Source organism: Dermacentor andersoni, chromosome 9, assembly GCF_023375885.2.
Source record: "Dermacentor andersoni chromosome 9, qqDerAnde1_hic_scaffold, whole genome shotgun sequence".
NCBI classification, from domain to species: Eukaryota; Metazoa; Arthropoda; class Arachnida; order Ixodida; family Ixodidae; genus Dermacentor; species Dermacentor andersoni.
The window spans coordinates 130686352-130699463 of record NC_092822.1 but is presented as its reverse complement, the minus strand read 5'-3'; the positions used below and the strand labels follow the sequence as shown (position 1 = coordinate 130699463).

Below are 13112 nucleotides of genomic sequence, written 5' to 3'. Positions count from 1 at the left end.
GCCGTATAAACTTCTAATTATAGGCATGCTACCTAAATAGCAAGCTTGGTGTCAGGCGTGCAAAAGCAAGCATGAACACATCTCACTTGCTGACCGCGGAAACTCGTTTTCAAAACGCTGGAGTGAGGAGGCGTGGCATAAGCAGCGAGCGAATTGACCTTTGTACTGCGTCTCGAACTCAACGCGAAATAAGCCGTGGAAACAGCGCGCAGCGGGCTCTGCGCACATGGCTTCCTAGGCCGAGCGGCGCTGGCGGGCGCGGCCCGGGCGCGACTTTACAAATGCTAGTGATTACAGCGGCGCGTGGCACTTGCGGAGGCGCCGGACGTTTGTGCGCATGTGCCAGTGAGAGTGGGTGCGAGTTACAAAATGTAGGGGTGTTTGCTCCTTGAATATATAAGTCTGCCTAGGCACTACGGAGAAGTTTCTTAGCCCGTGCTGTATGTGTTTGTCCCTAGTCATGCCGGCCTTGCGGAATGGGGCCGAGTTTGTTTACGTTCTGACGCTGGATGCCGGCGCGGTGGAATAGGTGAAGCAGCGCGCACTAACGCCCACTTTTGCGACCACTGTATGGGACAGACTGTCCCGCACCTGCGGCGCTCATGCCAAGTCAGTCGTGCTGGATCATGCCTTTCTCGCGCCTTATGGTGATGTATCTTAAAAATAGCCCCACATATGTTTCCGTGGGAGCAGGAGACACTAGTAGAAGCCGGGCCGCATATATTGAATATCTAGAAGGCGGATCTCCTTGGCAAACGCGGTTGAACGCGAGTCGCTGAAAGGGCACTGGTGAGACTCGATGGCCCTGCAACCACTACGAGAATACGTTGCGTTACACTAACGCCTTTTACGTTAACCTAACCTAACCTGAAGTTAACCTGACCTAACGTTAACCTAACCTAACGTTATTTTAACCAAATGTGGCTAAGACGCAAAGAAAATCCTCACGGCGTTACCGCTGTGGGAATACCACGCACCACCTTACGCCTTCTACGCTAGCCTAACATAATCTAACCTAACTTGGGCGAGATGCAAAGCCAATAATCCTCACGGTGTCACATCAGGCAATTGCGTTCGACTACGGTTACTAACGTGCTGTGCTTTTAGTTCACTCACAAATTTATTTCTCCCTACTACGGCCCTTACTGTTCCTCCGGGTCAGGGATGTTTTTTCGAAGGGGTAGAGCGCCGTAAGGGGCTAGAAAGTCTGTCCGACGTAACTTCAGGCGAAGAGATCACCGGGGGCGTTTGTGCCCAGTGCTTCACCGCACCCTCAGCCAGCGTCCGAGCGTAAATAAACTCCACCCCACACCCCAGTGCCGGCACGCCTAGGGGAAAGCGCATACAACACGAGCAAAGAAACCTCCTCTGTAGGGTCTAGGCAAAGACAGATATTCATAGAGCAAAAGCCCCAGATTGTTTCTCTCGCAACCGCTCTTACTCGCGCCTGCGTAGAAATGTCGGCGCTTCCGGAAGTGCCTCGGGTACAGCCACGCCTGGCTGTACTTACTAGCCATTGTAAAAATGCGGCCCGGGTCGCATTTTTACAATTGCTAGCAAGTACATCGGGATGTGGCATTCCTCGAGGCGCTCGACGTTTCTGCACAAGTGAGAGTTAGAACGGGCGCGAGAGAGAACACCTGGGGGCCTTTGCTCCTTGAATACCTGACTCTGCCTAGGAACAACGGTGGCGAAATTTCTTTGCGCGTGTCGCATGTGTTTGTCCCTAGGCGTACTGTCATTTTGGAGTGGGGTGGAGTTTGTTTACGCTAGGGCGCTGGCTTCCGGCGCGGTCAACAAGTGAAGCAACGGGCACTGACGCCCCATTTCGTGAGCGCTGTGTGCGAAGGTACGCCGGAGAGACTTTCTGGTGCGTGCGGCACTGGTGTTGAGCCAGTCATTATGACTATGTCGCGCCTTACGACACTCTATCTTCAAGAAAAAAAAAGCATTACTGATTTTCCGGAGGAGCGATAGGGGTCGTAGTAAATGCTGGACCTGCTCTCCTGGACATTTCAGGAGCATTTTTGAGTGGTCCTCTTTGAGTGAAATAGGCGAACAGCGCATTAGCAACCACGCTTGAACGGGATTGCCTAATGTCACACCGTGTCGATTATTGGCTTTGCGTCTCGTCCACGTTAGGTTAGGTTAGGTTAGGTTTCGGTTAGCTTAGGTTACGTTCATCATCATCATCATCATCATCATCATCATCAGCCTGGTTACGCCCACTGCAGGGCAAAGGCCTCTCCCATACTTCCCAGGTTACGTTAGCTTAGCCTCTCCGTTAGCTTAGCCTCTCTACGTTAGCCTCTCCCAGGTTACGTTAGCTTAGCGTAAACGGCGTTAGGGTGGCGCGGCGTATTCTCACTGCTGCTACGCCGTGCGGGTTATTGTTCAGGGGTCTCCGCCCCATCATCTTACATTAGGTTACCGTTATCTTAGCTTGAATAAGGTTGCGTAAACGTTAGGTTAGGCTATAATAGCGTAAAAACCATTAGGGTGGCGCGGCGTATTCTCACAGCGGTTACATCGTTAGCAATGTCTTTCTGCCTTGGCCTCGTTAGGTTAGGTTAACGTTAGGTTGTTAGTTTAAAACACGTTAGAGGGCGCGGCGTATTCTCATAGCGGTTGCAGGGGCGTCCAACTTGACAGGCCTCCTTTGAGCCACTCGCTTTCAACCGCGGTATTTAAGGCGCTTCGCCTTCTAAATACTCAATATATGCGGACTGGCCTCTTCCACGGTTCCTACTGCTCCCACGAGGGCATCTGCAAGCCAGTGTCATAGAGTAAACGAACTCGACCACACTGTGCAATGCCGGTACGCCTAGAGACAAACGCATACTACACGCGCTAAGGAACTTCTCCTCCGTTGTGCCTAGGCAGAGTCATATATTCAGGGAGAAAAAGACCCCACATTTTGTCTCTCGCACCAGCTCTTACTCACGCATGCACGCAAACGTGCGGCGCCTCTGCAAGTGCCACGCCCCACTGTATTTACTAGCAATTGTAAAGTCGCGCCCGGGCCGCGTTTTTACAATTGTTAGAAGGTACAGCGGGGCGGGAGTTTCTTCGCAGGCGCGAGTAAGAGCGGCGGCGAGAAAGAAAATTTGGGGGCCTTTGCTCCCTGAATGTGTGAGTCTGCCTAGGCACTACTGAGGAGGTTTCTTAACGCGTGTTGTATGCGTTCATCCCCTGGGCTTGCCGGCATCGGGGAGTGCGATCCTGTTTACGCTACGCCGTTGGCTGCCGGTGTGGTAAGGCAGTGGGCACGGGCGCCCTTTTTGGTGATCGCTGTGCCTGAAGGGCAAGGTTCTGACTGGCGTTGTAAAAGTCACGTGTCGCCTCTTTCATCGCGACGTTAGATTGCATTTTTTACAAGCACTGCTCGAGGAGGGCACATGTAACCGGCAAACGGAGGCCTCAGGAGCGCACCTGAGGTTACGTATAATAAAGCAGGCGGCGCAGATCTCCATGGCACCCAAGCGGTAGCAGGGGGATCAAAGCAGGAAGCAGGGTGGCTTGTGGGTTGAGGCCGCGGAGGCCGAAGCGTGCCCGGTGGTGTTCGCATAAAAACGTTGGCTGTCCACTGTCGCGGGCAGACGGTCTTATACACCCCTGGCACCCGCATGCCTCGGCGAGCCCCAACTTCGCACAAGTCCGGGTTCCAGCTTTGATGTCCCCGTTGGCGCTTTGGTCTCCTGGAGGCGCCGTCAATAATGCGAAATAATGACACGTTGTTTCAATTAGTACAAAAGGCGATTGAATAAATATAATTACGTCCAGCCGCCAACTTGCGGCGCTAAGTTCGGCACTACCGCTCCCCGCGACTTCTGCCGGCACGCCTAGGGACAAGCGCATAAAACACGCGCTAAGAAACTCCTCCATATTGCCTAGGCAGAGTCGTAACGTTCTCACATTTCCTCTCTCGCACCCGCCCTTACTCGCGCATGCGCGCTAACGTCCGTCGTCTGCGCAAGCGCCACGACCCGCTGTACCTACTAGAAATTGTAGAAACGCCGATCGGGCCGCTAAGGGGTAGAACGCGCCCCCCATCCTACCTTCCCCCCGGAGCCTTGAGCACAAGGGACGACGGCGCGCTTCCTCCCCTCTTTCCTCTCTTACGTGCGCGAGATTCAGGCGCGAGTGCCGGCTGACCCTCGAAAGCTTTCACTCGAACGTATAGCACACGGCGCGCGGCGACGATTTTATCGCCCCTGGACTTTATACGGAACCTCAGGGCAAGGGTCACGGCGACGCCGACAGTATAAATGTGCCACGGTGTCTACTTACTGGTATCGCAATGGTAATAATTACTTGCAGCTATAGGCCCCACTTGTGTGTTTCCCAACAATGCCGGCGTAAAATCGCCATCGCGCTCAGCTCATTGTTTTCGTAAACGTTCGGGGACTGCGGCGCCGTAAATCTGTTTGTTGTCGCAGGCTCATCCGAGGGACACGCCTGCAGGTTCTGAGACGGCAAACAGGGTGTCACTGATACGGAGAGTTTCTTCGGATAGTTACATCTACGACACGGAGACCAAAATACAAGCCAAGGTATGCCCCTTGAACATCACCACGACGACTTATCCACACTCGCCCTGCCCATTCGCGCATTTATTGACGACCTAAGGTACAACAGAATAGCTGGTGTTGGTCCCTATTGCTCATGCGTGCCACGGGACTGCCAAAGCCACGTAGAACCCTGCCTCGCACATCTCAGAGCACATGCGAAGTGCTGTTGTGTAACAAATAGAAGACCCTTCCTGCATTAATCTTTTCGCTAAATGCGACACCCGAGGATTAATTTCTTTTTCAGATTCAAAATCTATTTCGAGAAAAGCTTTCACGCTGTTCTTGTAGAGCCACATTAAAGAGACAAAATTAGTTTCCTTAGGTAGACATGCATTGTCTAGTCATAAATGCGGATGAGCTTGCACAAATACTTATAATAAATTGTAGATACACTGGAGTAAATTCTAATTCGGCACTTTCCAGCAGTCCGCGTCAAAGGAATCACCGTTCGACTCACTTACAGAACGGCAACCGGCTCGCACTTCCGTAGCATAATTGAACCGTGTACGTGAGCACACGCAAGAAAACTGGATGCTTTTGCGCACGTCGGAAAAAAACGAAAGGAATCAGAAACTTGCAGTAATTCTACACGTCGAATGATCGACGAGAGGCAAAAAATTGCAGCGAGGCTCGAGAAAAGAGACGCAGGGATCGTTCACGTATGGCGGCATCGCATACCAGCAGCCTCCTGTGTCAAACGAGCGAGCATCTAGCGGTGAAGCTTTGAGAGGTTATAAACCAGATAGACTTTTGCGGGCGCGACAAACGAGAACAGCCGGCCACGAGAACCAATAATAAAGCGCGCGCAGGCGCGCTAGCGTAGACCGGCTGTGTGTTTAAAACAATGAAAACTATGAATCTCTATAGAGAAAAAAAAAGCTTTTATTCCCAATGGGTTGCAGTGCTTGCAGGGCAGCAGTTTATTCATACAGGCGGCGTCGTAAATACAGGGTATCGACCATTTGGAACTTGTACGCGGCGCCGTGTATTTACGTCTTTGGCGCTCAAATGAGTTAAGCCTATGTTGACTAATGTGAAAAAAGGGCTTATTATAGAAGCGGGCAAGAAAGATAAGTTGAAAACTGCTCATGACAGGAAGTACAACTACCCTCCAACCCGCCGTGGTTGCTCAGTGGCTATGGTGTTGGGCTGCTGAGCACGAGGTCGCGGGATCGAATCCCGGCCACGGCGGCCGCATTTCGATGGGGGCGAAATGCGAAAACACCCGTGTACTTAGATTTAGGTGCACGTTAAAGAACCCCAGGTGGTCGAAATTTCCGGAGTCCTCCACTACGGCGTGCCTCATAATCAGAAAGTGGTTTTGGCACGTAAAACCCCATAATTTAATTTTTTTAACTACCCTCCAGGTAAAAACGTTCGCTCGCTCGTGCTCAAATTTTGCATTAGCGATATTTCCACTTCCTAAACTGTATGTGCGCAATATTTGCGTTTCTCATCCTACATTGCGGTATACTGCAACTTTTTTTAAGCAGGAAATACATTTTTTGAGTCGGAAATCGTGGCGCCGTCGGTTGCAGCGGCGGAGGCGGCGACACCGCTCTATGATGCGGCCAACTCTTTATTTTGCGTAGCGAGCAGTCGCACCTGAGCTTATATTCCTGTATGTTGTTCAGTTGGCAGTAATACCGAAAACGTGTATTTCAGTTCGTTCTCTGTAATAAACGAAAATCTCCAATAGACTAATGTTCACCGAAACAATGTCACGTCTGCGTGAAGATTTGTCTCAGCAAGCGTGTCGCAGTCGTTTTGAGCACGTTATGAAGAGTGACCTCTCGGAGCACCGCATGCCCCCGACTTTCGCCATTGAACATAGCAAATCAAGTGACCGAACTTTACGAAATCAAGCGCTGCGCACGGTAACGTATTCTGTCGTTTAAGCCGATTCTGTCGTGAACGCACACAGGTTAATTTGTATCTCACTTCAGCTACCTTGGAAGCCCCCTAAATCCCCAGGGTTGCCTTCCTACATTCCACACAGTGCTATGCATCATGCCTTCAGGGAAAGAAAAATTCCGTTTTGTTTAAAGAACACAAAGTATTTCAGGTGCCCAGGTCATTGTCTGGGTCGTTGGGGATACTGCTGTGCAACGGCCTTTGGAGTTGCTGGTGGGGATTGGCTAGGAGTAGCTGTGCTGTGCGTTGGAAGGCCATTGTTTCCGGGCACAGCTGCATTATCTACATCTGGCTTGTCGCTATGGTCCTGGTTTCGTTCGGCTTGAGCAGTGCTCGCATCATGGAAGAAACTCGAGTTGCGACAAATCGACACTCTATTTCTGGATGCCGTGATTTTGGGGCTAGAAACTTTGGAGATTGTGTGCGGGTGTGGGTCATAGCAAGACGAAAACTTGTTTGACCTGTCCTGTTTGCAAAAGACTTGACCAAGACGTAGCTGATTGTGATTGCTATTCCTCCCAGCGTCGACGTACCCCTTGTAACCTTTTCTTTGGGTGTTAATTCTGTTTCGCCTCAGAGTGAGGTGTGAGTACCAGCAGCAAGTGTCAGTAGAAGATTCCTCATAGGTCTCCCAGATCGAAGTTCAAACGGAGATTTTCCTGCGGAACTATGGGATGTGGCACCATAAGCCAGCAGAAATGTCTGAAGCTTATTGGTGGAATCCAAGCGACCGACACGACTTCCGAGTATAAATTTCTTGAGGGTGCGAATGAATCGTACCACTTCCCCATTAGCTTCTGGTCACAATAGGGTGATTCGTTGATGCTTGAACGCGAGCTCGTTACCGAAGTCTGCAAAACTCTGGCTCAGAAAGGGTGAGCCATTGTTTAACTGTGATTTCTGGACAGCCGAAGTGAGCGACAACGGTGCGCAGTTGCTGCAAGAGCGCGTAAGACGCTACCATATTGGTAATTGGAGAAATGATCCACAATTGCCATGGCGTACTTGCCATCAGGGAAAGGGCAAGCAAAAGCTAACGACAGTTCTGTCCACGGGCCTCAATGCAGCTCCTCGATCGACAAGGCATCTTCAGGGTGTACCGGCGTGTTAGCTTGCCATGCCAGGCAGCTCATAATTGTCTGCTCCACTAGAGAGCCTATCCCCGGAAACCACACCATTTGACGCAACAGCTGTTTTGTGTTGACAATGCCTTGGTGGCCTCCATGCGCAAGGTGCACCGCCTTAGTGTGAACTTGTGCTGGCTATAATATCAGCGTGCCTCTTAACACAAGACCTTCTTTGGAGACTCACAGTTCCTTCGCAACTTGGGAGAAGGGCAGTAGAGTCATGCTCTTCCCACCTTCGCCTTTCTGGGTTTGGTTTAGGGTTTGCTTGAGCGAATTGATCGCCGGGTTAGCTAGTGTCGCTTCGGTTACTTCCCTATGGTCATGGCACGAGGCATACTGTCAGACATGACGAAGTTTCCATACTGTTTGGCGACAGACTCCATGCGCCGAAACGGTTCCGAGGAGTTTATTGGGTCTCGAGACAAGTAGTCAGATGGGTTGCTTGGACCACTATTGTGTTGCACTTTAAAGGTGTATTGTTGAATTCAAAGTGCCAGACGCTCCAGCTGTACTGAAGACAGGGAACGGGGGTTGCTGAGAACGCTGCCCAATGGCTTTTTGGCCGTCAATAGGCAGAATGCTATCCCATACAGATAGATGTGAAAGTGCTCGAATTACAGGCCACACTACGGCCAGCATTTCCTTTTCAATTTGAGAGTAGCCTGCCTTCACAGGAGAACGAGCATGGCTCTCATATGCTACCACTCTGATTTTGTTCCCGGATGTCTGCGTTAGAATGGCACCAAGGCCATGAGCAGCAGCATCTACAATGAGTGTGATGGCCTTTCCTTGGTCGAAGTAATCGAGAGCTGTGGCCTCGGAAAACTGTCTCTTAAGTTCGTCCAAAGGCATCTTGCTGTATGTCTCTCCAATACCAGCCCTTTCCTTTAGTTGTGAGTTCTTGAGTGGTTGGGTGAAGTGGGCAAAGTTCGGTATGAACCGACCACAGTAGTTAACGACGCCAAGGAGACTTCTCTTCACTGTCGCTGGTGGGGAGTGAGGCATTCTTGATCGCATACACTTTAGTGGGGTCTGGTTCAACACCTTTGCTTGAAAACAAGTGCCCGAAAAAGGTAAGTTCGCGTTGGCATAACTCGCATTTTTTACGTTCACTGTGAGACCACTTGCAAGTAGGCATTCCAGTGCAGCCTTCAAAGCTTTATCATGCTTCTTGTCAGTCTTTGCATACGCCAATATATCGTCGCTTTTGTTGAGCACTTTGGGTATGCCAGAACCTTAAGAATGGTGTCCTGGATCACTTGGGCTGCTGAGTTGCTTCTGAAGTTGCGTCTTTTTTATCGGAAGAGCCCAACATGTGTGGAGAATATGGTGATCACACGAGATGATGCGTCAAGCTTTAGTTGGCGGTACCCATCCTTCATATCGATTTTAGAGAATGAGATGGAGCCTTTCAGAACAACCAGGATGTCGTCCACTGTGGGTGTGACATTTCTCTCACGCTAGATAGCTTGGTTGGCAGAGCACATGTCAACGCACATTCCAATATGTTCGGAGTCATGTGGTTTGAGACTGTAAGAATTCGAGATACCCAGGGGGTTGGTCCTTCAGTCTTTTGAATTATGCCTGGGGAGTGTAGCTTTTCAAGCACTTTTTCCATAGGCTTTCGCGTGGAGAACGGGTTGCGACTGTGAGATAGTGCTTCCGGTTGAACAAGGAGGTCAACATGGAGGTGCACCTGGAAGTCCTTTAGACAGCTCCTTGAAGAAGTTTCGGTAGGCTACTCTCGGATCCAGTCTCTTTGCCATTTCTCCCACACTGCACGTGATCTGAGCAAGACCTAGAGGGGAAGCTGCAGAGAAACTGAGCAGTCGTGCACAGTCTCCAGACACACCGTAGAGAGTTTCATGGCTACTGCTCTCCCAGTAGGTCATGTCAACGTCAACCTTTCCGAGTACAGGTAAAGAAGAATTTGCTCCATGAGCAAATACTTTCTTTGACTTCTTCGACAGCGTTTCGCGAATCGGTGGGATGACCAACTCAATCTTCGCCATGTCTTGTTCTATCTGACGGGTGTGGCGAAGACCTGGTTTTTTAACCATGAGATTGATTTTTCCGATTGGACCACCTTCAAGCGGCAGCTTCGACAAATATTTGGAACACTGGCGGTTCGCTCCGTCCTTGCGAAGAAAACTCTGGATGCTTGCAAACAACACTCCGGCGAGTCCTACACGTCATACATCGAGGATGTACTTGCACTCTGTCGCCGTGCCAATGATGCTTTGGCTGAGTCGAACAGGCTGCGTCATATTCTTAAAGGCATTGGGACTATGGCCTTAAACGCGCTAGCCGTATGAAACCCTGCTACATCGCCGACATCGTCTTGACGTGCCAGCGCCTCGACGAGCTCGAGTCCGTACGCTTGCAGCCGGACTGCGAACACCGTTCTATGGCTGACCCTGACTTGCGTGTAATGATTCGGGCGTATATCCGGGAGGAACTTCAGTCCCTCGGCTTTTCATCTCCGTTGGTGCTTCCTCCTCAGCCTTCTAATGCAGCGTTGCGCGACGTCATCAAGGAGGAGCTCGCGTCCATCACTTTCTCTGCGCATGTTGACCCTCCTGCTCCTCGCTCCCTGCCAACATACGCCCAGTTTGCTACCGCGCTTCCAACCGGCGTCCGTTCAACGCTGTATCTACCTAAATACACACCGGTTGGTGTCGATCTACCAGCCAATGCCTCCTCAATACCACTTGAGCCTTCATTACCCCATCTGACCGCACTATCTCCCAGCGCATCGACCGGCCCCTACTACCCGCCTTGGCGACCTTCTCGCCCTATATGCTAGTACTCTGGTTATCGTGGCCACACATCACGTTTTTGCCGCTAGCGCCAATAAGATGAGCGTCGCGGGCACGACGCGAGTGAATGCGATGCGTGTTCTGCTGGGGTACCTTCTCAAAACCGCCGTTACGCATCCCCTCCGCGCCGTTTCATATCTCCGCCCGCAACAACGGAGACATCGGATGGTTACCGCAGCACCAGACGCCGCTCACCTTCGCCCTTCCGCCACACCTCGTCACCGCTCCGCCCTACCACGTTCACCTCTGACCGTCACCCGGAAAACTAAGTAATGCTGTTTTCGGAGGAAAAACTGCATTTACCGACAGTACTGCAATTCCTCCAGCACGCCCTGGTAATATGATGTCTGTGTTCGTTGAGGGTGTGCAACTTGAAGCTTTGGTGGACACTGGTGCCGCATTATCTGTTAAAAATGCTGATTTGTGTAAGCGTCTCAGAAAAGTTACAACGCCTCGCGATGGACCATTGCTCGTTGCAGCTCAAGGGAACTCTATTCGCCCTTCCGCATTTTGTACTGTGCGTGTTGTGATCGACGGCATTATCCACCACGTACAGTTTGCTGTGCTGTCGCCACGCTTCCACCAGCTCATTTTAGGCTGGAATTTCCTTGCCTCTGCTTCTGCTGCTAAATGTTGTAGGCAACGTGTCGCACATATGACAGACACTGATTATTCGCTTGGCAATGAAGAGTACCAGCCACTTCATCTGCTCGCTGCAGAAGATACCGAGCTCCCTCCAGGCTCTCAGCAAATTCTGACTATCACGTCCAACGTCACCGACCATGGAGATGCGTTAGTGTTACCTTCTACGCGTTGTTCCACAAAAGGGATAGCCATTCTATCAGGCCTAGTTAGACTTACCAATGGTTCTGCGCTTCTCGCCGCAAGAAACACAACACCCGGGAAAATTCTCCTTCCTAAAAGCGCCACTTTGGCTTGCGTTGTTGATTCCGAGCCTCTCTGTGTCGTTCCCCTTAAGGCGGTTACCCCTGAAATCGCTTATGCTGGACATTCTCCCTCTACCTCCGCTCTTGCAGCCGTAATCAGCCCCGATATGACCCCTTCGCTGACGCAACAGCTACTTAGTTTGTTGAAGAGGCATGCAACTTCATTCGAAGCCCATTCTTCGACATTGGGCCAGACGTCCTTCACAACGCATCACGTTAGGACAGACAGCAGATCCATCATACGTCGCCGGCCGTATCGCGTGTCTCTAGCCGAGCCCAAGATTATTGAAGAAAATGTCGCCGACATGCTGCAACGTGAGATAATCCGCCCCTCGGCTAGCTCTTGGTTGTCTCACATCGTTTTGGTCAAAAAGAAAGATGGCTCCGTGCGATTTCGGGTCGATTACCGAGCGCTCAACAAGATTACGCGCAAAGATGTATACCCTATGCCTCGCATTGACGATGCCCTCGATTCTCTGCAAGGTGCCGAGTACTTCTGGAGCCTCCATCTGCGTTCAGGTTACTGGCAAATTCCGATGCACGAAGAGGACAAAAAAAGCCAGCGTTTGCAACCAAAGATGGCCTTTACGAGTTCAACGCCGTGCCCTTCGGCCCCTGCAATGCTCCCGCAAATTTTGAGCTCATGATTGACACTGTTCTGCGCGGCCTGAAGTGGAAAACATGCTTGTGCTATCTGGACGATATCATTATTTTCTCATCGACTTTTTCGTGCACCTGCAACGTCTGGATGAGGTTCTCACATACCTCGCTAACGCTGGTCTTCAGCTCAACAGCGAAAAGTGCCGTTTTGCAAGCAAGACGATCAAGGTGTTAGGTCACATTGTGATGAAGGATCGTATTCGACCTGATCCCAACAAAATTTTGGCGTTACTTTGCTTTCCTTGACCAGAAAAGACAAAAAAAACTACGCAGAGTCCTTGGCATCGCTTCCTATTTTTGCCGATTTATACGCGACTTCGCCTCTATAGCTCCTCCTTTACACAACCTACTTCGTTCTGGTGCTCCCTTTGTGTGGTCACCGGAATGTGAATTTGCCTTTGACCAGCTGAAGGGCGCCCTCACATCTGAACCCTTCCTGTATTGTTTTGATGAGACTGCACCCACACTCTTGCACACGGATGCTAGCGGCCATGGAATTGGTGCTGTCCTCCTTTATGGAGACACCTGTTTGGGTGAGAGAGTCGTTGCATACGCAAGCCGCGTACTTACACCTGCCGAGAAGAACTATACTATCACCGCCCAGGAATGTCTAGCCGTCGCTTGGTCCGTCCAGAAGTTTCGCCATAATCTCCACGGCCGGCATTTTACCATCGTTACGGACCATCACGCCTTATGTTTGCTCTCAACACTGAAGAACTTGTCAGGACGTCTTGGTTGCTGGATTGTTCGTCTGCAAGAATATGACTTTGAGATCACCTACAAGTCTTGTAAAAAGCACCATGACGCAGACGCTCTTTCTCACTGCCCGCTTCCTACAGCCGCACTCATCAGTGACTCCGCAGCCACCTCCAGGGACATAATCCCTGACGTCTCTTCAACGGCGATTTTGCCCTTGACCACTCTTGACCATCTCCATTCGGACAACCATGAATCATTTTCGCCTCAACAACTCACCGATTCGTACTGTCTACGTATTATAGACCGCCTTCGTGGAGCTTCGCCCCCGCCTAACGCCAGGCTCCGTCGACAGCTGACACAATTCAAGCTACAAAA

At 51.0% G+C, this 13112-nt stretch overlaps 1 protein-coding gene across 1 annotated transcript in view; it reads left to right on the top strand.

Annotated features, from left to right (window-relative positions):
* LOC129384484 (uncharacterized) overlaps nucleotides 1-13112 on the top strand; it is an 87476-nt gene that overhangs the window by 63189 nt on the left and 11175 nt on the right. The window contains exon 3 of the mRNA XM_055069977.1: nucleotides 4440-4553. Coding sequence (XP_054925952.1) covers nucleotides 4440-4553 — 114 coding nt within the window. The remainder of the gene's footprint in view (nucleotides 1-4439; nucleotides 4554-13112) is intronic.